The sequence below is a fragment of the Mustela nigripes genome, chromosome 15, assembly GCF_022355385.1.
Source record: "Mustela nigripes isolate SB6536 chromosome 15, MUSNIG.SB6536, whole genome shotgun sequence".
Taxonomy (NCBI): domain Eukaryota; kingdom Metazoa; phylum Chordata; class Mammalia; order Carnivora; family Mustelidae; genus Mustela; species Mustela nigripes.
Window position 1 is genome coordinate 1,902,537 of NC_081571.1, and position 26,768 is coordinate 1,929,304.

The 26,768-nt window shown below is 36.9% G+C and overlaps 1 protein-coding gene across 3 annotated transcripts in view; it reads left to right on the top strand.

The window, feature by feature from the left end:
• The window catches only part of IFT88 (intraflagellar transport 88), a 158,030-nt gene that overhangs the window by 46,612 nt on the left and 84,650 nt on the right, over positions 1 to 26,768 (top strand). For all 3 annotated transcript variants that reach the window (XM_059377501.1, XM_059377503.1, XM_059377504.1), the window contains 2 exons: positions 613 to 683; positions 12,070 to 12,156. In XM_059377501.1, the coding sequence (XP_059233484.1) occupies positions 613 to 683; positions 12,070 to 12,156 (158 nt within the window). The remainder of the gene's footprint in view (positions 1 to 612; positions 684 to 12,069; positions 12,157 to 26,768) is intronic.

Here is a 26,768-nt window from a genome sequence, read left to right on the forward strand (position 1 = left end):
AAACTAAAACTGTGTGTACGAAGTAGATCAAAAATGAAAAGAAGTCCTTATCCTTATCCATCACTCAGAACTTACTCTTCTTATGCCTCAGCTTCTTTACATAATATAAGGCTAATTATACTAACCTACCTTATAGGGTTGTGAGGATTAAATGAGGTATATAAAATGCTTACAAGAGTACCTGTAACATCGTAAGTGCTAAGTAAACATTAACTACTATATATTATTTTCATATTGAGAAAAAATATCTTACCAAAAAATTATCTGTATTCTTAGGAGAGAGTAGAGATCTTGATTACTAAGGAATTTGATGATCATTAAAGTATTTATATTTGAGTTTAGAGTTTATGTCACACAGCTTCTGTGTACTTGGTCCTATTCTATTCCCTTTGACCTTTTATCAGTTGCTCAGAATCTGTTTGTTCAAGGAGAATGCAATTGATAATCAGAAATGAGAAGAAAAGTTCTGCTTTATGCAAGGGAAAATATCTTAGAAAGATTAATTTACTTTCCATTTTATGTAACTGCTTAGTGGTGAGGTTGATTAGAAATCCAAGTTCTTGGTATTTACTTCTGAATTGATCATTTTTTTTTCCAATTTTATTTTCCCAGGATGACCCACACACTAACTTAGTGATTGAAGCTATAAAAAATGATCATCTAAGGCAAATGGAACGTGAAAGGTAATATTTTGTGCCTTACTAAATAGGTTTAATTTTTATAAAAGAATTTAATGTACATTCTGATTATTTCCCTCAAAATTTGTTATATTCAGTATATTTCTCCAGTAAGGCTATTGTTTCACCATTTCTATATATTACTAGATTCTCTTTCTGCCTTCAAGATAATCATAGTCCTCAGGCTGATCCCAATTATTCTTACTCAATAACTCTTACTGTTTTCTTGTAATTTGTTTTCTCTCTGCATTTGGTGTAATATTAGAACTTTGCTCATATTACTTTTATTTTAAAAATTATATATTTATGTATTTTTGCCCACCTTCCCAATTAAATTTCATCTCCCAAAGACAAAATTTTGCTTATTTCTTCCTTCCTTCAATATGGTACCTAGTCTCTGCCAAGTATGGTCTGAAAGTTTTGATATTTACTGTATATGTATTAAGAGTATATCACATGGTAGAGGGCCCTTAATTATTTTAATTGTGGTAAAAAGCACAAACATAAAATTTGCCATCTTTATTATGGTACATAAGACTTCTTGGTTTGGTAATGTTATGTGCATTAACATTGTTTTATAACCAGTCTTCAGAACTCTGTGTGTGTTTGTGTGTGTGTGTGTGTGTGTGTAAGTGTTAGGTCATATACTAATTCTGTTTACTCATTTTTAATTCCAGTGTCATTAAGGTTATATTAATTTCAGATGTACAGTCCTATACATTAGTCAGTGCTCATCATGATAAGTTTACTCTTAATCCCTCTCAACTATTTCATCCCAGAACTCTGTATCTTCTCAAACTGCAATTTTACCCATTGAACAGCTCTCTAGGTCCTACCCCCAACACCTGGCAACCACCATTCTACTTACTGTGCTATGAATTGACTTTATTTACCTCATGGAAATGGAATTACATTTGTGTAATTTGTGACTGGCTTAGTACATTTATCCTAATGTCCTCAAGGGTCATCCATGTTGTGGCATGTAACAGGATTTCCTTCCTTTTTAAAGCTAAATAATATTCCATTATATGTATAGAAGGCCCTTAATTTTTAGAAAGTTTAATATTAAAAATACTTCTGGGAAGATGGAGTAGACATAGTTTTCTCCTGTTCTTCCCACTAAGTACAAATAAAACCCCTGAAAGTTACATATAAAACAAATACAAGAAAGGTGAAGAGAAAAAGACAGATTAGGAAGGGAGTTCAGGACTTGAGGAACAACATGGCAGTGAGTTCCCCTCATGTTTCCCAAACTGGGAGCTGAAGAAGCTAGCAATCAGAAAATGACAATGGTTGTATTAAAAAAAAAAAAAAAAAAAAGAGGCACCAAGAAAAGCCTGCTTTCTTTAGCCAAAGGAAAAGGAGGGGAGACAAAGAAGGCTATCAAGACTGAAAACTTTGAGATAAATACCACACACACACACACACACACACACACACACACACACACACTGTAGCCCCACTCCCATGCATGCTAACAAAAGTCAAGTGGGAGCCTAGCTTTCTACACCGATAAGGCTGTAAAGAGTTACCCATACCCCAAAAGTCCAAGTAGGGAGCCAGGACTTTAATCTGATAGGCCCTTAATGAGTCCCATTACTCTGGTGTCAACAGACAGCACACAGAAGCCTGGAATTCCACTTCATGTGGCAGTGTGAAGAACTCTCCCTCTCTTTTGGTGTCAGAGAAAATAATAGAGGGTCAGGATTTTCATCATCATTCAGTGGTAACAAGCCCACCCCACTGTGGTGTCAGCAGGGACCATGGTAGAAGCAGGAACTCCTGCCCTACCCAGCAGACACAAGGACTTGTTCCCATGTTGGTTGTCAAAGGAAGTTGTATTGGGAACCTAGGCATCTATTATCTGATGATAATGAGGTGGTATCTCTTCTTCCCCTGTTGGAACCATGTCAAAAAAGCCAGCTGAAACAGAAAATTTAAATAAAACTTTGGAGTATTATAGTGCAGAAATGTCCCAAGTTTTGATCAAGAATACTAGTCTTACCCAGAACCAGGATTCATTTCATTTCAAACCAAATGAAAAATCGAATCATTAGATGCCAACACTGACACGACAGAGATGTCAGAATTATCTGACAAATTTTAAATCAGCCATGATGAAAATGCTTCAACAAGTGATTATGAACATTGGTGAATGGTTTCAATGGGAGAATAAAGGAGATATGGAAAGATTCAGTGAACCGGAAATGGAAAATAGAAATTACACAATCTGAACAACAGAGAGAAGATAGAGTAAAAACAGAAATGAACAGAGCCTAAGTGACATCTGGGACTAGAGCAAAAGATCTGCAATTTTTGTCATCAATGTTTTAGGAGAAGGAGAGTAGACAAAGAAATAATGGCTGGTAACTCCCCAAATTTAGCTAGAGAAATAAATACACAATACAAGAAACTGAATAAATACCAAAGAGAATAAACCCAAGGAAATCCATGTGAATATACATCATGATTAAACTTATGAAAATTAAAGACAAATTCTTGAAAGGAGACAGTAAAAAACAACACTTAAGAGGAGGAGGAGTCGGGCGCCTGGGTGGCAAAGTGGGTTAAGCCGCTTCCTTCGGCTGGGGTCATGATCTCGGGGTCCTGGGATCGAGTCCCATGTCAGGCACTCTGCTCAGCAGGGAGCCTGCTTCTCTCTCGCTCTGCCTGCCTCTCTGTCCACTTGTGATCTCTCTGTCAAAAATCTTTAAAAAAAAAAGAGGAGGAGAAGTCAAGATGGTGGAGAAGTAGCAGGCTGAGACTACTTCAGCTAGCAGGAGATCAGCTAGATAGCTTATCTAAATATTGCAAATACCTGCAAATCCATCGGCAGATCGAAGAGAAGAAGAACAGCAATTCTGGAAACAGAAAAACAACCACTTTCTGAAAGGTAGGACTGGTGGAGAAGTGAATCCAAAGCGACGGGAAGATAGACCCCGGGGGGAGGGGCCAGCTCCCAGCAAGCGGCGAAGCAACAGAGCACAAAATCAGGACTTTTAAAAGTCTGTTCCGCTGAGGGACATCGCTCCAGAGGCTAAACTGGGGCAAAACCCACGTGGGGTCAGCATGGCCTCAGGTCCCACAGGGTCACAGAAGGATCGGGGGTGTCTGAGTGTCGCAGAGCTTGCGGGTATTGGAACGGGAAAGCCAGCTACAGAGACAGAGCCAACAGTAAGATTGCAGCTCAGGGTTACCTTGAACCAGTCGCAGGCTCCTTGAGCTCGGAGCGCAGCTGGAGGTCAGGCAAAAGGGAGTAACTGGGCACTGTTCTCTGAAGGTGCACTGAGGAGTGGGGCCCTGGGCTCTTGGCTCCTCCGGGCTGGAGACCAAGAGGCCGCCATTTGTATTCCCATCCTCCGGAACTCTACGGAAAGCGCTCAGGGAACAAAAGCTCCTGAAAGCAAACCTGAACGGAATATTCAGCCCCTGGTAAGGGCGGTGCAATTCCGCCTGGGGCAAAGACACTTGAGAATCACTACACCAGGCCCCTCCCCCAGAATATCAACAAGAAATCCAGCCAAGACCAAGTTCACCTACCAAGGAGTGCAGTTTCAATACCAAGGAGAGGAGCAGAATTCCAGAGGAGGAGAAAGCAAAGCACAGAACTCATGGCTTCCTCCCTGTGATTTTTTTAGTCTCGCAGTTAATTTAATTTTTTTTCTTTTTCATTTTTTTCTCTTCTTCTGCTAAATTTTTTTTAACTTTTACCCTTTTTTAACGTTTTTAAACTAGTTTATCTAATATATATATTTTTTCTTTTTTATATTTTTTTCTTTATTCATTTTCTTTTTTAAATTTTTTCCTTTTTTCTTTTTCTTTTTTTTTCTTTCTTTCTTTTTGAACCTCTTTTTATCCCTTTTGTCCCTCCTCACGATTTGGGATCTCTTCTGATTTGATTAAAGCATATTTTCCTGGGGCTGTTGCCACCCTTTTAGTATTTTACTTGCTCCTTCATATACTCTTATCTGGACAAAATGACAAGGTGGAAAAATTCACCACAAAAAAAAGAACAAGAGGCAGTACCAAAGGCTAGGGACCTAATTAATACAGACATTGGTAATATGTCAGATCTAGAGTTCAGAATGACAATTCTCAAGGTTCTAGCCGGGCTCGAAAAAGGCATGGAAGATATTAGAGAAACCCTCTCGGGAGATATAAAAGCCCTTTCTGGAGAAATAAAGGAACTAAAATCTAACCAAGTTGAAATCAAAAAAGCTATTAATGAGGTGCAATCAAAAATGGAGGCTCTAACTGCTAGGATAAATGAGGCAGAAGAAAGAATTAGTGATATAGAAGACCAAATGACAGAGAATAAAGAAGCTGAGCAAAAGAGGGACAAACAGCTACTGGACCACGAGGGGAGAATTCGAAGGATAAGTGACACCATAAGACGAAACAACATTAGAATAATTGGGATTCCAGAAAAAAAAGAAAGAGAGAGGGGAGCAGAAGGTATACTGGAGAGAATTATTGGGGAGTATTTCCCCAATATGACAAAGGGAACAAGCATCAAAATTCAGGAGGTTCAGAGAACGCCCCTCAAAATCAGGGACCCACACCCCGTCACCTAATAATAAAATTTACAAGTCTCAGTGACAAAGAGAAAATTCTGAAAGCAGCCCGGGAAAAGAAGTTTGTAACATACAATGGTAAAAATATTAGATTGGCAGCTGACTTATTCACAGAGACCTGACAGGCCAGAAAGAGCTGGCATGATATTTTCAGAGCACCAAACGAGAAAAACATGCAGCCAAGAATACTATATCCAGCTAGGCTATCATTGAAAATAGAAGGAGACATTAAAAGCTTCCAGGACAAACAAAAACTGAAAGAATTTGCAAACACCAAACCAGTTCTACAGGAAATATTGAAAGGGGTCCTCTATGCAAAAAGAGAGCCTACAAGTGGTAGATCAGAAAGGAACAGAGACAATATACAGTAATAGTCACCTTACAGGCAATACAATGGCACTAAATTCATATCTCTCAATAGTTACCCTGAATGTTAATGGGCTAAATGCCCCAATCAAAAGACACAGGGTATCAGAATGGATAAAAAAACAAAACCCATCTATATGTTGCCTACAAGAAACTCCTTTTAAGTCCGAAGACCCCTCCAGATTTAAAGTGAGGGGGTGGAAAAGAATTTACCATGCTAATGGACATCAAAAGAAAGCAGGAGTGGCAATCCTCATATCATATCAATTAGATTTTAAGCCAAAGACTATAATAAGAGATGAGGACGGACACTATATCATACTCAAAGGGTCTGTCCAACAAGAAGACCTAACAATTTTAAATATCTATGCCTCCAACGTGGGAGCAGCCAACTATATAAACCAATTAATAACAAAATCAAAGAAACACATCAACAATAATACAATAATAGTAGGGGACTTTAAACACTCCCCTCACTGAAATGGACAGATCATCCAAGCAAAAGATCAGCAAGGAAATAAAGGCCTTAAACGACACACTGGACCAGATGGACATCACAGATATATTCAGAACATTTCATCCCAAAGCAACAGAATACACATTCTTCTCTAGTGCACATGGAACATTCTCCAGAATAGATCACATCCTCGGTCCTAAATCAGGACTCAACCGGTATCAAAAGATTGGGATCATTCCCTGCATATTTTCAGACCACAATGCTCTGAAGCTAGAACTCAACCACAAGAGGAAGTTTGGAAAGAACCCAAATACATAGGGACTAAACAGCATCCTTCTAAAGAATGAATGGGTCAACCGGGAAATTAAAGAAGAATTGAAAAAAATCATGGAAACAAATGGTAATGAAAATACAACGGTTCAAAATCTGTGGGACACAACAAAGGCAGTCCTGAGAGGAAAATATATAGCAGTACAAGCCTTTTCTCAAGAAACAAGAGAAGTCTCAGGTACACAACCTAACCCTACACCTAAAGGAGCTGGAGAAAGAACAAGAAAGAAACCCTAAGCCCAGGAGGAGAAGAGAAATCATAAAGATCAGAGCAGAAATCAATGAAATAGAAACCAAAAAAACAATAGAGCTAATCAACAAAACTAGGAGCTGGTTCTTTGAAAGAATTAATAAATTGATAAGAACCTGGCCAGACTTATCAAAAAGAAAAGAGAAAGGACCCATAAATAAAATCATGAATGAAAGAGGAGAGATCACAACTAACACCAAAGAAATACAAACTATTATAAGAACATACTATGAGCAACTCTATGCCAACAAATTTGACAATCTGGAAGAAATGGATGCATTCCTAGAAACATATAAACTACCACAACTGAACCAGGAAGAAATAGAAAGCCTGAACAGATCCATAACCAGTAAGGAGATTGAAACAGTCATTAAAAATCTCCAAACAAACAAAAGCTCAGGGCCAGACGGCTTCCCGGGGGGAATTCTACCAAACATTTGAAGAAGAACTAATTCCTATTCTCCTGAAACCAGACAAGGATCCCATCAAAAAAGAGAGCTACAGACCAATATCCTTGATGAACACAGATGTGAAAATTCTCACCAAAATACTAGCCAATAGGATTCAACAGTACATTAAAAGGATTATTCACCATGACCAAGTGGGATTTATTCCAGAGCTGCAAGGTTGGTTCAACATCCGCAAATCAGTCAATGTGATACAACACATCAATAAAAGAAAGAACAAGAACCATATGATACTCTCAATAGATGCTGAAAAAGCATTTGACAAACTGCAGCATCCCTTCCTGATCAAAACTCTTCAAAGTGTAGGGATAGAGGGCACATACCTCAATACCATCAAAGCCATCTATGAAAAATCCACCGCAAATATCATTCTCAATGGAGAAAAACTGAAAGCTTTTCTGCTAAGGTCAGGAACGCGGCAGGGATGTCCATTATCACCACTGCTATGCAACATAGTACTAGAAGTCCTAGCCTCAGCAATCAGACAACAAAAGGAAATTAAAGGCATCCAAATCAGCAAAGAAGAAGTCAAACTATCACTCTTCGCAGATGATATGATACTATATGTGGAAAACCCAAAGGACTCCACTCCAAAACTGCTAGAACTTGTACAGGAATTCAGTAAAGTGTCAGGATATAAAATCAGTGCACAGAAATCAGTTGCATTTCTCTACACCAACAACAAGACAGAAGAAAGAGAAATTAAGGAGTCAATCCCATTTACAATTGCACCTCAAACCATAAGATACCTAGGAATAAACCTAACCAAAGAGGCACAGAATCTATACTCAGAAAACTATAAAGTACTCATGAAAGAAATTGAGGAAGACACAAAGAAATGGGAAAATGTTCCATGCTCCTGGATTGGAAGAATAAATATTGTGAAAATGTCTATGCTGCCTAAAGCAATCTACACATTTAATGCAATACCTATCAAAGTACCATCCATCTTTTTCAAAGAAATGGAAAAAATAATTCTAAAATTTATATGGAACCAGAAGAGACCTCAAATAGCCATAGCGATATTGAAAAAGAAAGCCAAAGTTGGTGGCATCACAATTCCGGACTTCAAGCTCTACTACAAAGCTGTCATCATCAAGACAGCATGGTACTGGCAGAAAAACAGACACATAGATCAATGGAACAGAATAGAGAGCCCAGAAATAGACCCTCAACTCTATGGTTAACTAATGTTCAACAAAGCAGGAAAGGATGTCCAATGGACAAAAGACAGCCTCTTCAATAAATGGTGTTGGGAAAATTGGACAGCCACATGCAGAAAAATGAAATTGGACCATTTCCTTACACCACACATGAAAATAGACTCAAAATGGATGAAGGACCTCAATGTGAGAAAGGAATCCACCAAAATCCTTGAGGAGAACACAGGCAGCAACCTCTTCGACCTCAGCCGCAGCAACATCTTTTTAGGAACATCGCCAAAGGCAAGGGAAGCAAGAACAAAAATGAACTATTGGGATTTCATCAAGATCAAAAGCTTTTGCACATCAAAGGAAACAGTTAACAAAATCAAAGGACAACTGACAAAGTGGGAGAAGATATTTGCAAATGATATATCAGATAAAGGGCTAGTGTCCAAAATCTATAAAGAACTTAGCAAACTCAACACCCAAAGAACAAATAATCCAATCAGGAAATGGCAGAGGACATGAATAGACATTTCTGCAAAGAAGACATCCAGATGGCCAACGGACACATGAAAAAGTGCTCCATATCACTCGGCATCAGGGAAATACAAATCAAAACCACAATGCGATATCACCTCACACCAGTTAGAATGGCTAAAATCAACAAGTCAGGAAATGACAGATGCTGGCGAGGATGCGGAGAAAGGGGAACCCTCCTACACTGTTGGTGGGAATGCAAGCTGGTGCAGCCACTCTGGAAAACAGCATGGAGGTTCCTCAAAATGTTGAAAATAGAACTGCCCTATGACCCAGCAATTGCACTACTGGGTATTTACCCTAAAGATACAAGCGTAGTGATCCGAAGGGGCACGTGCACCCGAATCTTTTTAGCAGCAATGTCCACAATAGCCAAACTATGGAAAGAACCTAGATGTCCATCAACAGATGAATGGATCAAGAAGATGTGGTATATATACACAATGGAATACTATGCAGCCATCCAAAGAAATGAAATCTTGCCATTTGCAACAACATGGATGGAAGTAGAGCGAATCATGCTTATTGAAATAAGTCAATCAGAGAAAGACAACTATCATATGATATCCCTGATATGAGGAAGTGGTGATGCAACATGGGGGCTTAAGTGGGTAGGAGAAGATCAATGAAACAAGATAGGATTGGGAGGGAGACAAGCCATAAGTGACTCTTAATCTCACAAAACAAACTGAGGGTTGCTGGGGGGAGGGGGGTTGGGAGAAGGGGGGTAGGGTTATGGACATTGGGGAGGGTATGTGCTTTGGTGAGTGCTGTGAAGTGTGTAAACCTGGCGATTCACAGACCTGTACCCCTGGGGATAAAAATATATGTTTATAAACAATAAAATATTTTAAAATAAATAAATAAAAAGAAAGAAAGAAAGAAAAATATAAAAAAAAAACAACACTTAAGGGAAAGTAATTAGAATGATAATGGGAAAGTCCTAATAACCTAAGCTCCTCAATTAATAAACTAGAAAAATAAAGAATAGAAATCATTGACATTGAAAAAAAAACACCAGTGAAAAATACAGAGCCAATTTTTTGAATAGATGAATAAAATTAATAAACTTAAAGCAAAACTGATAAGAAATCACAGCTTGCCAGTATTAGGAACAAAACAGGAGATATCTCTATAGGCTCTGTATACATCAAAAGGACAATAATGGAACAAACAACCTACAACCTACAAACAACCCTACACCCACCAAGTTGACAATTTAGACAAAATGGACCGCTTTCTTGAAAAACGCAAGTGTCCATAACTCACCTGATATGAAATAGATCCTTTGAATAGCCCTGTAATTATTTAATTTGTAATTTTAAACCTCCCCCCACCAAAATCTCCAGGCTCACATGGTTTTACTAGAGAAATCTAAAAGATGCCTAAAAAACAATTAACATCAATTCTACACAACTTCTTCCAGAAAATATTCATTTTATGAGGCTGGCATTCCCCTGATACCAAAACAAGACAAAGACAGTACAAAAAAAAGGGGAGATTTGGGAGACAATAGATCAATATCTATTGTCTAGAGACAGCATCTTATGAATATAGATGCAAAAATCCCAAAGAAAATACTAGTAAGCCAAAAATACAAACAAAATATAAAAGGAATTGTGTACCATGACCAAATGGGATTTATCCTAGGAGTGCAAAATTGGTTTACTCTGTAAAAACTAATGAGTATAATAGAGGATATCAATAAAGAAAAAAAATTTTTTTTTTTACAAAATCCAATATACTTTCATGGAAACAAGCTAAAACACCTCAACAGACTAACAATAGAAAGGAACTTCCTCAATCTGATTAGGACATTTATGAAAAGCCCAGTTTGACATGCTTAATGGTGAAAAACTGCATGATTAGACCCTTAGAATAGGAACAATATAAGGATATTCCCTGTCACTAATTCAACATTGCACTCAGGGTCCTACCCATGGAAATTAGGCAAAAAAGGAAGTAAGAGACATCCATATTGGAGAGGAAGAAGCAAAATTATCTCTGTTTACAGATTACATGATCTTATATGTGGAATATCCTACATAAATTTTAGAATCCACTAAAAAGCAATTTTAACTAATAAACAAGTTCAGCAAGCTTGCAGAGTAAGATATCGATATATAGGAATTAGTACTATAGAAATATATACTAGCAAGGTACTAGCCAAAATGAAATTCATAATTACATTTACAGTAGCATAAAAATAATTAAGAATAAGTTTACCAAGTGAAGTATAAAATTTATACTCTGTAAAGTATAAAACATTACTGATGTATATGCTAAGTAAATGGGAAGACATCACATTTCTATGGATAGTTACTTAATGTTAAGATGACAGTGCTCCCCAAATTATTTTATAGATGGAGTGTAATCCATATCAAAATCTGAGCAGTGGTTTTTTAGAAAGTGACAAATTGATCCTAAAATTCATATGGAAATCTAAGGAATTCCAAGTAGCCAAAACAATACTAGTGCATAAACAATTTTGGAACACTGAAAGTTAAATTAAATTAAAAAAAAAAGAAAAGCAAAAGTGGAAGCTCATACTCCAAAAGAAGAGCAAAATTGGAGGGCTCATATTCCAAAACACAAATCAAGTGTAGTAGTACTTCATGCTAGTAGCATAAAGATAGGCATAGAAATCATTGGAATGGGATTGAAGGTCCAGAAATAAACTTGTACATTTATAATTAATAAAAGCGCCAGGATAGTTTGATGGAGAAAAGATAGTCTTTTCAACAAATGTTGCTGGGAAAATTAGATATCCTCATGCAAAAGAAAGAAGTTGGGTCTGTCTCATACCATACACAAAAATTACTACACAATGGATCATAGACCTAACTGTAAAAGCTTAGAATTATAAATTCTTAGGGGGGAAAAAGCAGTATTATTCATCTTGTAGTAAGCAGTGATTTTTGTTTTGTTTTAATACCAGTTTTTTTTTTATTTTTATTATGTTCATCCAGTGTTTCTTCTATTTGTCAGCCTGCACTGAAAAGAAAGATGAGCTGTTGATCCAGAAGGCAGTTGTGGCTTGCTAATCCCATTTCCTAGCCATGGTTGTCAACCTGACTTACAGATTTCTAGTGTAGCTGTCCACTATATAGTAGACTTTCATGGTGTTTTAGCTTTGATAGGTAATGTTTATACTTGATCTTAGCCAAAAGGCCGAGAAGCGATGGTAATGTTTATACTTAAAAAAAAAATCCAAACTCTTTATACAAGTCTCTCAATAAAACTTTTTTGTTTGTTTGATATAGGAAAGCCATGGCAGAAAAATACATCATGACAGCCGCAAAACTCATTGCTCCTGTAATTGAAACATCTTTTGCTGTAGGTTATGATTGGTAAGAGAGAAATTCAGTATAACTGGATGGATATGATGTTTTCATAATTTATACATTTATTGATTTAAACTTTTATTAGAAAAGTAATTATGAATATTGATTTCTACTTATCAGGAAAATAATTTGTGGTAAAATCAATATAAGGCATTCTGAAAGTTCTACTGTATTTTTATTATTGCTTATGTCATTTCTTAAATAGTAAGTCAGGTGTGCTACCATTCAATATAAGTACAAATCCAGCCTGTATCCTCTTCCATTTTACTGTACCTTTTCTCATTTTTTTCCTTCTCTACCTGAAGTTTGTCAGTAGTACTGAAACTTTCTTCCCTGAGGAATAGCTCTCGTACCTAAAGGGGCTGTTGTCTCCTGATGTAATGTAATTCCTAAATAGAAGTTAGGAGTTTTGTTAGAGTTGGAAAAATCTTAGATTATTTGTTGGATGAGTAGTGAATTTGTTTTCTTCGACCCAGTACAGGAATCCCCTTTGTAGCATCCCATATAGGTGGCCGTTTAACTTCTGCTTGGAGTCTTCTGGTATTCAGCTTATTTCTGAACATCTTTAAGGGTTACAAAAATCTTTGTATTGAACCCAAAATTGCCCCTCGTGGAACTTTTTTCTGTGATCTTTCAAGCAAACATAGACTGAGTCTATGACCTCCTCTGTATGGTACCTTACAGAGTTTTAAAAATCCAAGATACATATACATAGTTACAAAGCCAAGTACAGAAGATTTAACTATTCTCTTTCTTTCTTTCACTCGTCCATTACACAATCTATTCTCTGTAAGTATGAGCTTGGGCTTTGCTTTGTTTTCTTGTTTTCTAAGTACGTTTCATGTTTCTTCTTGCTAGACATAACTTGTTTTCTTTAGCATATTATTACCATCTTTCAGATGCTTACCTATTCTGTTTATTCCTTGGAGTCCATTCTATTCCTTGGAATACATTATCTCCCTGGTTTAATTTGTACTGGAGGTATCACAGTTGATTGTGATGTTTTGTTTTTATTGGTATTTCCAGTTCCTGGCTCTCTTTTTTTGCTTCTGTTGCAGACTCAGGTTTTCTTGGCGTTCTCTCTTACAGAATAGCTCTCTCTGCCTCAGTTTCTATATGATGGTTACTGTATTGGCCTGCTGTTAAATATCTTGGGGATTACTGCCATTTTCCTCCTGGTTTGGATCTTTTTTCCTTGTTTACCACTTTATTTTTTCCTTTATTTCATCCCTAATTAACCCTTTTAAGATCTTTCTGTGCATGTCTGTAAATGTGCAGTTCTATTCTCATTCCTGATTGAACATTTATTTTATGAGGTAAAAAATTTTAAATTTTAAGTTGTAACTTTGTTTTAGAAATTTAAAAGCATTTCTTCATTGTTAGCTAATATTGTTGCAGATTAGAAGTCTAATACTAGACTCATCTTTGTTATTTGTAGGTAACCTGTGTTTTCTTTCTGATGATTTTTAGAATTTCCTCTGTAGCTTCTGTTATTCCGAAATTTTATAATGGTATGTTTAAGTATGTCTTTTTTTCTGTCTTCCTCCTAAGCACTCAACAGACCCCTCAATTTATAGTCTGTTGTTTCCTTTCAATTTGGGGAAATTGTGTTATATTATTTCCTTGGTAATTTATTTCCTTCTTCTCTACTTATAAATTTCTATCAATTGGGTTTGAGACTCTCTTGTCACTTATCTTTCTTATACTTTCCATCCTTTAGCTTTGCTTTGCTTTCGGGGAGACTTTCTTGACTTTCTCATCCAGCTCTTCCATTTAATTATTTTGTTCATGCATTTTTATTTTGTATTTATAAGAGCATTTTTATTTTCTTTGGTTGTCTGGTTAAGGGGACTCTGCGGGCTTTGCTTCACACTGAGATGGAGCGCTCAGTGATTCCATAAGAGCCCTGCAGGCAGGCATCCTGATTCAGCCACCTTCTCAACTCATCTCCTCATTTGCCATCCCTGAATCCCAGTCTCATCTGGATTCAGTAGGGGCAGGAAACTCTCTCCTCTGCTTTCTTAGTGCCACTTCCTTTTTTTCTTCTTTATAATCCAGTAGTTTCTCATTCTACCAGAAGTTGTTTTTGTTCATGTTTTGAATCAGAAGTTTTGCCAGTTAGTGCCAATAGTGATGAAAGGACTTTCTTCAGAGTTTTTTTTTCTCTTTTCAGATACACAGTTCCAGATTCTTTACTCATTTCAGATATAATGTGTTTTTCTAGAATGACTGGTTTTCTATCTGACTAGTTGCCTGCCTAGTTTATAAATGAGTCCCTTAAAATGTGTCCCTATATGTGTATACAGTACTCCACTTGTGTTTTGAATGGTGGTAGAGTACAGCAGAATCACTGTGTCCCTTTTTGTGGGCACCAAACTGTGGTTGTAACCAAAGATTTCCTTGATCTGGGGGGCAACCACCTCACAATAAATGAACTCTATTTATTTATCTTTAATTATGCTGAATAGTATGTATTATTTGTTTTACTATTATTAAATCTAACCTGAATTCTCTTAAAGTTTACTAGGTATACATATTAATTTTTTTAAGGATTTTATTTATTTATTTGACAGAGACAGACACAGCGAGAGAGGGAGAGCAGGCAGGGAGAGTGGGAGAAGGAGAAGCAGGGATCCTGCTAAACAGGGAGCCTGAGGCAGGGCTCAATTCCAGGACTCTGGGATCACGACCTGAGCTGAGGGCAGACGCTTAATGACTGAGCTACCCAGGCACCCCTACATATTAATTTTTAATGTTTTTATCTTTTCAAAAATATGATTATAACTATGTCTTTGCAACCTAGCAGTTGAGTGAAATTTTGAACATTTATCCAATGCCAACCAGTTTGACTGATATTTTCTACTAAATTAACATTTACCATCTATTAAATTAACATTTCTACTAAATTAACAATTTCTACTAAATTAACATAACCATACTGTTTTCCATAGCGACTGTGCCAGTTTACATTTTCACCTACAATAAACAAGGGTTCCTTTTTCTCTAACACTCATGTCTTCTCTTTTTATTGAGGCTTTTTCTCATGAATGGTTGTTAAATTTGCATTTATTGAGATGATCTTATGATTTTTATCTTTCATTCTGTTAATGTGATGTTCCACAGTTAGTGATTTGCACATATTGAACTATTTTTGCATTCCAGGAATAAATCTCATTTGACCTTGGTATTTATAAGAGCATTTGCTTTTAATCCTTTTAACATGCTGTTGAATTCAGTTTGCTCATATTTTGTTGATGATGTTTGCATATAAATATTCATCAGGGATATTGTCCTATAGTTTCCTCTTGCTGTAATGTTCTTACCTAGTTTTGGTAATGGGTAGGGTTGGCCTCATAAAATGAGTTTGGGAATTTTCCCCCTCAGTTTTTTTCAGAGTTTGAGAAGGATTGGCTTAGAATTGACCAGTGAAGCCATATATATGATCCTGGCTGTTCAACTTTTCTTTTTCTTCCCAATTAAGTTTGGGAAGTTATATGTTTCTAGAAATTTATTGATTTCTTCTAGGCTGTCCAATTTATTGGCATATGATTTTTCCTAATATTCTGTTGTACTCTCTTGTATTTCTTTGGTGTCAGTTGTTTCTCCTCTTTCATTTCTAATTTTGTTTGAGCACTTTTTTTAATGAGTCTGGCTAAAGGTTTGTCAATTTTATTGATCTTTTCAAAGAACCAGCTCCTGGTTTCATTGAACTGTTCTGTTGGGTTTTTTTAGTTTCTATTTCATTTATTTCTGCTCTAATCTTTATTATTTCCTTTCTACTACTGGTTTGGGGTTTTGTTCGTTCTTCTTTTCTTGCTTCTTTAGGTGTAAGGTTACATTGTTGATTTGAGATTCTCCTGCTTCTTGAGGTAGGCCTGGATTGCTATAAACTTACCTCTTAGAACCACTTTTGTTGCATTCTAAAGATTTAGGGTCATTGTATTTTCATTATTATTTGTTTCTATGTATTTTTTATTGCTTCTTTGATTTCTTGATTGACCCATTCACTGTTAGTACCATGTTATTTGGTCTCCATGTATTTGTGGGTTTTCCAGATTTTTTCCTGTGGTTGATTTCTAGTTTCATAGTGCTGTAGTCAGAAATAATGCATGGAATGACTTTGATCTTTTTAATTTTTTTAAAGATTTTATTTATTTATTTGACAGACAGAGATCACAAGTAGGCAGAGAGTCAGGCAGAGAGAGAGGAAGGGAAGCAGGATCCCTGCTGAGCAGAGAGCCGGATGCGGGGCTCGATCCCAGGACCCTGGAATCATGACCTGAGCCGAAGGCAGAGGCTTTAACCCACTGAGCCACCCAGGCGCCCCTGATTTTTTTAATTTCTTGAGGCTTGTTTTGTGGCCTAATATGTGATCTCTTGTGGAAAATGGTCCATGTCACTTGAGATGAATGTGTATTTTGCTGTTTTAAGATAGAATGTTCTGAGTATATCTGTTTATTCCATCTAGTCCAGTGTGTCATTCAAAGTCCTTTTTTCCTTGTTGATTTTCTGGTTGGGTGATCTATCCATTGACTTATCAGTTACTTCCTTTATGTTATTACTATCAATTATTTCCTTTATGTTTGTTATTGAACACTTTAAGTATTAGGTGCTCCCATGTCGGATACATAAATATTTACAGTTATTATATCTTTTTGTTGAATTTTCTCCTTAATGACTATATAGTGTCTTTTTTTGTCTCATCACAGTCTTTGTTTTAAAGTCTCTTTTATCCGATATAAGCAATGCTACCTGCTTTCTTTTCATATCCTTTTGAATGATAAATGTTTCTCCATCACATCACTTTTAGTCTGCAGGTGTCTTTAGGTCTGAAATGAGTCTCATGTCTTTTGATTATGGAGTGTTTAGTCTATTTACATTTACATTTACATTTGAAGTAACTGTTAATAGGTATGTATTTATTGTCATTTTGTTACTTGTTTTATGCTTGTTTTTAGAGTTTTTCTCCATTCCTTTCTTCTTTTGCCTTCTTCTGTTATGATTACTTGGCTTTTTTTAGTCATATACTTGGATTCCTTTCTCTATTTTCTGTGTATCTATTACTGGTTTTTGATTTGTGATTACCATTAGGTTTGTGTATAACCTTTTCTGCATGCAGCAGTACAAATTATGTTGATGGTCACTTAAGTCTGAACCCATTATGTACTCCTCTCCTCCCCATGTTTTAGGTATATGGTATCATACTTGACATCCCTTTATTTTGTGAATCCCTTGAGTGGTATTTACAGTTATACTTATTTTTACTGCTTTTGTGAGTCCCACTTTTCTTATTCTTGCTTATGGTCTTTCACTCAGAGAGTCCCCTTTAACATTTTTTGTAGGGCTAGTTAGTGGTCATAAATTCCTTTAACTTTTGTTTGTTTAAGAAGTGCTTATCTCTCCTGTTCTGATTGACAACCGTGATGGATAGAGTATTCCTGTCTGCAGATTTTTTCCTTTCAGCACTTTGACCATATCATGCCACTCTCTTCTGGCCTGCTAAGTTTCTGCTGAAAAATCAACTTATAGCCGTATAGGGTTTCCATTGTATATAACTGTCTTCTTTTCTCTTGCTGCTTTTAAAATTTTTTCTGTATTACTACTTTTTTGCCATTTTAATTATTATGTACCTTGGCATGGACCTCCTTGAGTTAATTTTGTTGGGGCATCTTTGTGCCTCTTGGGCCTGAATTTCTGTTTCCTTCCCCAGATTCAGGAAGTTTTCAACCATTATTTCTTTAAATAAATTTCTGCCCCCTGTTCTCTCTCTCTTGTCCTTTTGGGATCCTTATAATGCCATTGTTATTACATTTGATGGTATCTTTGAATTTCTTAAGTCTGTTCTAATTTTGCATAACTTTTTCTATGTCATCTATTAAGCCTGATTACTTCCAGTTACACTGTCCTCCAGTTTGCCACTTCATTCTTTTGGTTCCTCTGGTCTGTTATTTATTCCCTCTAGTATATATTTTTTTTAATTTTTTATTTTTTATAAACATATATTTTTATCCCCAGGGGTACAGCCCTGATATGAGGAAGTGGCGATGCAACATGGGGGCTTAAGTGGGTACGAGAAGAATAAATGAAACAAGATGGGATTGGGAGGGAGACAAACCATAAATGACTCTTAATCTCACAAAACAAACTGAGGGTTGCTGGGGGGGAGGGGGTTTGGGAGAAGGGGCTGGGATTATGGACATTGGGGAGGGTATGTGCTTTGGTGAGTGCTGTGAAGTGTGTAAACCTGGTGATTCACAGACCTGTACCCCTCTAGTATATTTTTAATTTCATTTACTGTGTTCCACTCTCTGATTGGTTGTTTTTCACCTCGTGTTTATGATCTCACTTATGTCCTCCAGTCTTCTCTTAAGTCTGATGAATATCTTTATGATCATTACTTTAAATTCTGTAGTAGGCATATTACATATTTCTGTCTCACTTAGCTCTTGCTGTGGTTTTGCCCTGTTCTTTCATTTGGGACATATTCTTCTGTCTTCTCAGTTTGTCTAACTCTTTGTGTCTGTTTCTGTGTATAAGGAAAGTCAGCTACATCTCCTACTCTTCAGAGTACCGGCCTTATGTGCTTTGCCATGCAGTGTCCCCTGTTCACCAGAACCTGGCATTTCAGAGATTATCTCCTGTGTGTGATATGTTTACCCTGCTCTTGTGGTTGAGCCAGTATTTTCCTTCAGTCCAGTCATCTGCAGGGGCTTTCTTTGCCTATTATGGGCAGTTTTTGTCCCTGTGGTTCAGTGGGCCAGTCTGCAGATGCCTTGGCTTCAGTTGAGTCAGGCCAGGCATTTGCCAGAGATGTAGTAGCACCAAACTACAGGGTGCTCTCCCTGTGTTGACCCCAAGAAGCTTCCATTGGTTTGTAGGACCTATGGTCAGAGCAGTTATCTGCCTCTTGCCCACTTCAGGGGCCTCCATCTCACTGATCTGTTTATGTTTCCCTCTCTTTGGGGCAGGAGTCACTTTGGAGTGGTACTGGCCACTGTCGGGACTTCTTACACACTGCCAGGCCTGTGGCACTGCCCTATATGGGCTCTGGCCAAGAGTGTGTTGGAAAGTGCAGATCTGCTAAAGGACTGCATAAAGCAGTAGGGCTGCAGTACTGTCAAGCTTTGACTACAGGTCCTCTGCAGGAGGGGCCCTGATATTTCCAGACTAAGGTGGACTATCTAGAGGGGTGGTTTGGCAGAAGCACAACATGGGGACGGGGGGAGTAGGGCTGGCAAATTATATATCAAGTCCCATAGGTGGGCATGTGTTTATGCTGAGGAGCAAGGGAGGGAATTGGTGCCTCTCAGTTCCTTTATTTCTGTAGGAGTTCCCCAGGGATTTATGTCCCTTTGTGATACACTGAGTTTTCTGGGTTAATTACACCGACGGGGTGTTATGTATACATGGGAGGATGTGAGCCTAGAGTTTCCTACTCTGCTATCTTCCCAGGAAGTCCTACATATTCATTATGGTGACTTGTGACCAGTGACTACAACCTGCTGAAAGCTCAGATGATGATTAGCATTTTTTAGCAACAAAGCATTTTCAATTGTTATGTACACTTTTTTTTTTAAAGACATAATGCTGTTTCACTCCTCATAGATTACAGTATAGTATAAACAACTTTTATATGCACTAGGAAACCAAAAAATCCATTTGACTTGCTTTATTGCAATTTTTGCTTTATTGGCAGCAGTCTGGAACTGAACCCACAGTGTCTCCAAGATATGTCTGTATGTGAATTGCAAATATTTTCTCCCATTCTGTAGTTGTCTTTTCATTTTTATTTTTTGTAGTTTCTTTTGCTGTATAGAACTTTTTAGTTTGATGTAGTACCACTTGTATCTTTTTTATTTTATTGCTTCTGCTTTAGGTGTAATAGCCGAAAATCAGTGCCAAGATCCATGTGAAGGAAGTTTTCACCTATGTTTTCTTCTAATTCACCAGTTTTCATTTCCTAATTTATTTATTTGTATCTTTCTTTTTTTCTTAAGTAGTCCAGCTAAAAATTTTTGTCTTAAAAAAAAGTCATTTTTTTGTCTTAAAAAAAATAAGCTCTTAGTTCTGTTTATCTTTTCTATTGTTTTTCTAATCTCTTTCATTTATTTCTGATCTTTGTTACTTCTTTAATTCTAATTATGAACATAGTTCTTTTTTTTAGTTCCTTGAGGTATTAAGTTAGGTTGTTTATTTATGATTTTTTTTCTCAATGTAGGTATTTATTACTATAAGCTTCCCTCTTGTAACTGTTTTTGCTGTATACCATAAGTTTTAGTATATTTTGTTTCCATGTGTTTCAAGGTATTTTTTTAATTTCCCTTTCGATATCTTATTTGACCCACTGGTTGTTCAGGAGTGTAATTTTTTAAACTCTCCATACTGTGAATTTTCTGGTTTTTCTCTTATTATTGATTTCTAGTTTCATACTATTGTTGGAAAAGATTCTTAAGTATAATTTCAGTCTTCTTACATTTGCTACATTTGTTTTGTGACCTAACATATGATCTATCCTGGGGAATATTTTGTGTGTGCGTTAGAAGGATGTGTATTCTGCTGTTGTTAGATAGAATGTTTTGTATACCCATTTGGTCTAATATATATTTCAAATCCCATGTTTTCTTACTGGTTTTCTGTCTGGATGATCTATGCATTGTTAAAAGTGAACAATGCATTATTGAAATCCCCCATTATTATACTGCTGTCTACTTATTCCCTTAGGTCTGTTAATATTTGCTTAACATATTTAAATGCTGTGATATTGAATGCATGCATATTTACAATTATTCTCTTTTTGATGAAAAGACTTCCTTATCATTACATAATGACCAATTTGTCTTTTTTTTTTTAAGATTTTATTTGTTGATTTGACAGACAGATCACAAGTAGGCAGAGAGGCAGGCAGAGAGAGAGAGGAGGAAGCAGGCTCCCCGCTGAGCAGAGAGCCCAATATGGGGCTCAGTCCCAGGACCCTGAGATTATGACCTGAGCCGAAGGCAGAGGCTTTAACCCACTGAACCACCCAGGCACCCCACCATTTTGTCTTTTGTTACAGTTTTGACCTGAAGTCTATTTTGTCTGATACAAGTATAGCTCTTGGGTTTTTTTTTCCACTGAGTATCTTTTTCTGTCCCTTTACTTTGAGCCTGTATGTGTCTGTAAAGCTGAAGTGAGTCCCTTGTGTGGTTGGGACTTTTTATGTATTCAGATACTCTGTGCTTTAATTGGAGAATTTATTTTTATTTTTTATTTATTTTTTTTCAAAGATTTTATTTATTTATTTGACAGAGATCACAAGTAGGCAGAGAGTCAGGCAGAGAGAGAGAGAGGAGGAAGCAGGCTTCCCGCTGAGCAGAGAGCCCGACGTGGGACTCGATCCCAGGACCCTGAGATCATGACCCGAGCCGAAGGCAGCGGCCCAACCCACTGAGCCACCCAGGCGCCCTTTAATTGGAGAATTTAATTCAATTATACTTAATTATTGCTAGGTGAGGCTATTGATAGGTAATTATTAATTAATTTTAGTAGTTAATAATTACTGATAGGTATAATGTCATCTTATTATTTTCTGGCTGTTTCATAGTTCCCTTGTTTCTTCTTTCTCTTTCACTGTTTTTCTTTGTGAGTTGATGATTTCTGTAGTGGTATGCTTTGATTCCCTTCATTCTGCCTCTTGTGCATCTACTATAGATTTTTGTTTACATAAAATATTTTATTGTTATAATAGCCTCAAGCTAATGAGAACTTTGCATACAAAACCTCTACTCTTTTACATTCCCCATAATTTTACCTTCTTTTATATTGTGTATTTACCTTTTTAAATATTGTATACCCACTAACATCATTATAGTTGTTATTTTTAATACTTTTGTCCTTTATCCTTTTGAATTATGTGATTGACATAGCTCCATATTATAATATTGCAGTATTCTGAGTTTGCTATTTAACTTTAACAGTATGTGTTATATTTTTATATGTTTTCATATTGCTAATTAGCATTCTTTTATTTTGTCTTAAACTCCTCTCACCATTTCTTGTAAGACAGGTTTAGTAGGAGTGAATTCCCTCCGCTTTTGTTTGTTTGGGAAAGTCTCTGTCTTTCATTTCTGAAAGAAAACTTTGGCAGGTAAATTATTCTTGATTGGCACCATTTTTCTTTGAGTACTTTCAGTATATCATTCCACTCTCCTCAGGCCTACAAGGTTTCTGCTAAGAAATCTGCTAATAGTCTGATGGGGGGGTATCCTTTATAAGTGAGGAAGTTTTTTTTCTTGCTGATTTTAAAATTGTCTTTATCTTTTATTTTGGACAGTTTTATTATAATGTGTCTTGGAGAAGGTTTTTTGAAATTTTCATTCTTTTATTTTTCTGCTGATTTTTTTTTTAAGATTTTATTTATTTATTTGACAGACAGAGATCACAAGTAGGCAGAGAGGCAGGCAGAGAGGAGGAAGCAGGCTCCCCGCAGAGCAGAGAGCCTGATGTGGGGCTCGATCCCAGGACCCTGAGATCATGACCTGAGCCGAAGGCAGTGGCTTAACCCACTGAGCCACCCAGGCGCTCCTTTTTCTGCTGATTTTAAAATTGTCTTTATCTTTTATTTTGGACAATTTTATTATAATGTGTCTTGGAGAAGGTTTTTTGAAATTTGGGGTTACCTATTAACTTCATAAACTTGGATGTCTGAATTTCTCACCAGATTTGGGATTCTCAACTACTCTTCTTTAACTAGGCTTTCTGTTCCTTTCTCTTTCTTCTCCTAGACTTCAATAATGGGTAGATTTCTTTCTTTTGATGATATCCCATAATTCACATAGGCTTCTTTCATTCTTTTATTTGTCTGTTCCTCTGACTAGATAATTTCAAATGATCTGTCTTTCTTTTGCTTGGTCAGGTCTGTTGTTGAAGCTTTTTATGAGTTCTTCAGTCTAGTCATTGTGTTTTTCAGTTCTTGGATTTCTGCTTTTTTTTAATAGTTTCTATTTCCTTGTGGAACTTCTTGATTTATTCATGTGTTGTTTTCTTAATTTCATTTAGTTGTCTGTTTTCTTAAAATTGACTAAACTTTTTAAAGAGGATTATTCTAAATTCTTTGTCAGACAATTCATTGATTTCCATTTTTTTAGTCAGTCCTTAGAATTTTATTAGTTTCCTTTGGTGGTTGTATATTTTATTGATTATTCATGATCCTTATGTCCTTTTGTTGGTATCTGAGAACTTAAGGAAGTAGGTACTTCTTTTATTTTTCTGTTCCTCTGACTAGATAATTTTGAATGATCTGTCTTACATTCATTATATCTTCTTTTGCTTGGTTAGGTCTGTGTTGAAGCTTTTTATGAGTTCTTCAATTTAGTTATTGTGTTTTTCAATTTCTGCTTTTTTTAATAGTTTCTATTTCCTTGTAGAACTTCTTGATTTATTCTTTTAGCCTTTACAGACTGTCTTTATGAAGTAAAGCCCTTTACAAATCAGCCTGTCCAGAAATTCTGGGTGGACCATCTGGTGTAGTACTTGAGTAGACAGGTCTGTTGTCTGCTGACTGGGTTAGTAGTGGGCAGATCTTGTACTTGAGTACATGGGGACCAGTCTGGTGCCTAGGTCACAAGGTGGAGCTGAAGCCTTGTTTCCCTGGGGTGTGCTCGGTGCTTGAATCTTTGTAATGGACTTGGGACCTTGGTCTGTGTGGGCAGACCTGGATCCTAGGTTTCCAGGCACCAACCAGGCATTGGGAACCACTGGGGTGGACCTAGCATCTAGGTCCACAGAGGCTGTTTTGGTACTGAGACAGGCTGGAAGTCTGGTTTTGTGAGAGCCAACCTAGAGTCTGGGGCTGCAGGAGCTGGCCTGTATCCTGCAGCCCTCAGTAGATGGCATGGAGGTTGGATTTGCAGAAGTAATTATGGCACTTGGGTGGACCAAGAACCTGGGTCCATGGGAGCTTGCTTTGAACCTGGGGGCTGACCTGGTATTTGAGATTTGGGGCTATAGTAGCTAGCCTGGTGCTGAAGTGGGTCAAAAGCTTGGGTGTAGAGTAGTCATCCTGTCTCTGGGCCCAGTCATCCTGTCTATTTTGTAGGGCCAAAGTTGTTGCCTGGGAGCTGGCTGATGCTAGGATGTGTCAGGATTCTGGGTTCATGGGAGCTTGCTGGGAATCTAGAGGTTGTCTGGAACCACTGAAGCTGCTTTACCCATTGGGCCATGGACCTAAGTTTGCAGGAACCACCTTGGGCCACTGGAGCCACCAGGAACTGGAGTGAGCTGGTAACCTTGTTTCACAGGTACTATCTGTGGAGCCTGATGCCTAGGAGCCACTTGAGGATGTAGAATCCTACAGGTAGCAGGATGGGCAGGATCCTGGGTTCATAGGAGTGGGCTAGGGAGCCACCAAGGGCTTTGAGAGTCAGCCTGGTATTGGGATGGTCTAGTCTAGAGTCTGCAGTTAAGTCAGACACTTACTTTACTCAACTTCTCTTGGAGAGAGGCTTTCTCTCTCCATGCCAGGCTGTCTAGGCTCAGAGGAAAAATGAAGGGGGTCTGTGAATCTATCTGTCCTCCTCAGTGTGTCTTTTCTTACATCTGATCTTCATCCAGGTGCTGTAATCCCTCACCTAGAATCCTTAGCTCTTGTGAAAATATTTTCATGCATGGGTAGTCCTTAAAATCGATCTTTGGGGGAGGGTACAAGTACTAGAAATTGCTATACCACCATTTTGCTGACATCACTCCTCCAACAGTATTTTTAATGTTATGTAGTATAATATTAGTTTTAGCCAAAGAGCATAGTAATATGCATAGTGATATCATAACTATGTTATAATTCATAGGTATTTTTAAGATTTCATTTGTAAACTAAAATGTAGTAAGTCTTATTTCTTTATGTGTTAACTAAGTAGGCATTTATTTCTCTAGATAGAACTTGCCAGGTTTTAAAAAATATTTGCCCGATCTCAGATTATGTGAAAGCCCATGTTTCTAGTAACTTTGAAGCTTTCTTCAAAGCTTCATATATTTTATATATATGAATATATATAAATATAATATAAACAGTATATTCATATTGTTTGATATTCATAAAGCTTACATAATATTTTTCAGAAACTGTAATATATATGTGTATATACTTATGAACATATATGCATATGTGTACATTTTATGTGATTATATACAAAAAAACTATGTGCATTTATTTACCTCTGTATGGATATATGTGTATTTTGAATGGAGGACAGTGATCTTTAGAGTCAACATCAGAGCTTCTGGCTATGGTTAGAAAATACTTACGGGATGTTTTGGTGGCTCTCCCTCTGCCTGCTCCTCTCCTTTGCTTGTGCGCGTGCTCTCTGTCTCTCTCTCTTTCTCTGACAAAATCTTAAAAAAAAAATACTTTACATACAGGATATCATTCCATAATGGTTATTTATAAGCATCATACTTTCTCCATGTCTAATTTCTTCATGTCTTGTTCTTTGTAGAATATTAAAGAAGAGGCTTTTATAAGATATAAGTAACATCTGTTCAATGTTTAGAGAATGTTTAGGGCTTCAAATTAAACAACAAAAAAACATTTAAACTTACCTGATTTCTGTTCCATTTCAATAATATTTAAATGACTGTATCAAGACAAATCGTTATAGTCTTCTATTTCACTTAGTCATATTGGCTGTTATATATATAAATTTTTTTTAACGGTTTAAGGGGACAGTTTAAAAAAAGTGGTTGCTAGTTGTTTTGTTCACTGTTGACTATTTCAGCCTATTTGAAATCTGGAATATGCCAATATCTAGCTCTCAAAGCTATTAGTAAGTTAATTATAAAACCAGAAATTTTATGTATTTTTACTAAAGACAGGGTCATTAATTTTGTTTCCTTCTCTCTGGGGCAATTTTCTTTCTTTTTTTTTTTTTGTTAAAGATTTTATTTATTTATTTGACAGAGAGAGATCACAAGTAGGCAGAGAGGCAGGCAGAGAGAGAGGAGGAAGCAGGCTCCCTGCTGAGCAGAAAGCCCGATGCGGGACTCAATCCCAGGACCCTGAGATCATGACCTGAGCCGAAGGCAGCGGCTTAACCCACTGAGCCACCCAGGCGCCCCGCTCTGGGGCAATTTTCAATATATAGCTCAGGCCTGGTATAGTATCATTCACATCCTAAATTTTGGCTAAATTTTTTTTACTTTAGCTTCAATTTATCGAGGACAGCTACTTTGGATTCTTGTTTAATACTATTGTATATTTTGTCTCAATGAGATAAGCATGAAATCATTGCCTTTTTATAGCTGAGAGAAATGAGTAGTAAAAAATTCATTAGCTTCACTAAGGACAAATACTAGTTAAGGTCAGAACATTTACTGTGCCAGTGACTTCAACAGTGTACTCATTGGAATGATACTGTGAGCTTATTAAAAGAAAATGACTTGGCTCCACTCCCACTCCCAATATATCTGAGTTAGGGTTCTGAGGTAGAGAGCAAGCATTCGTATTTTTCAGTGGTGTTAGATGAACAAAAGAATCTATATTTTTTCATTGTTTCCCATGTGGTTCTGATGGGCAGCCAGGTTTGGAAACTCATGTAATATAATATACCTGTTTATTGAAAACCAAAAGGAAAAAGTCAGTCCTG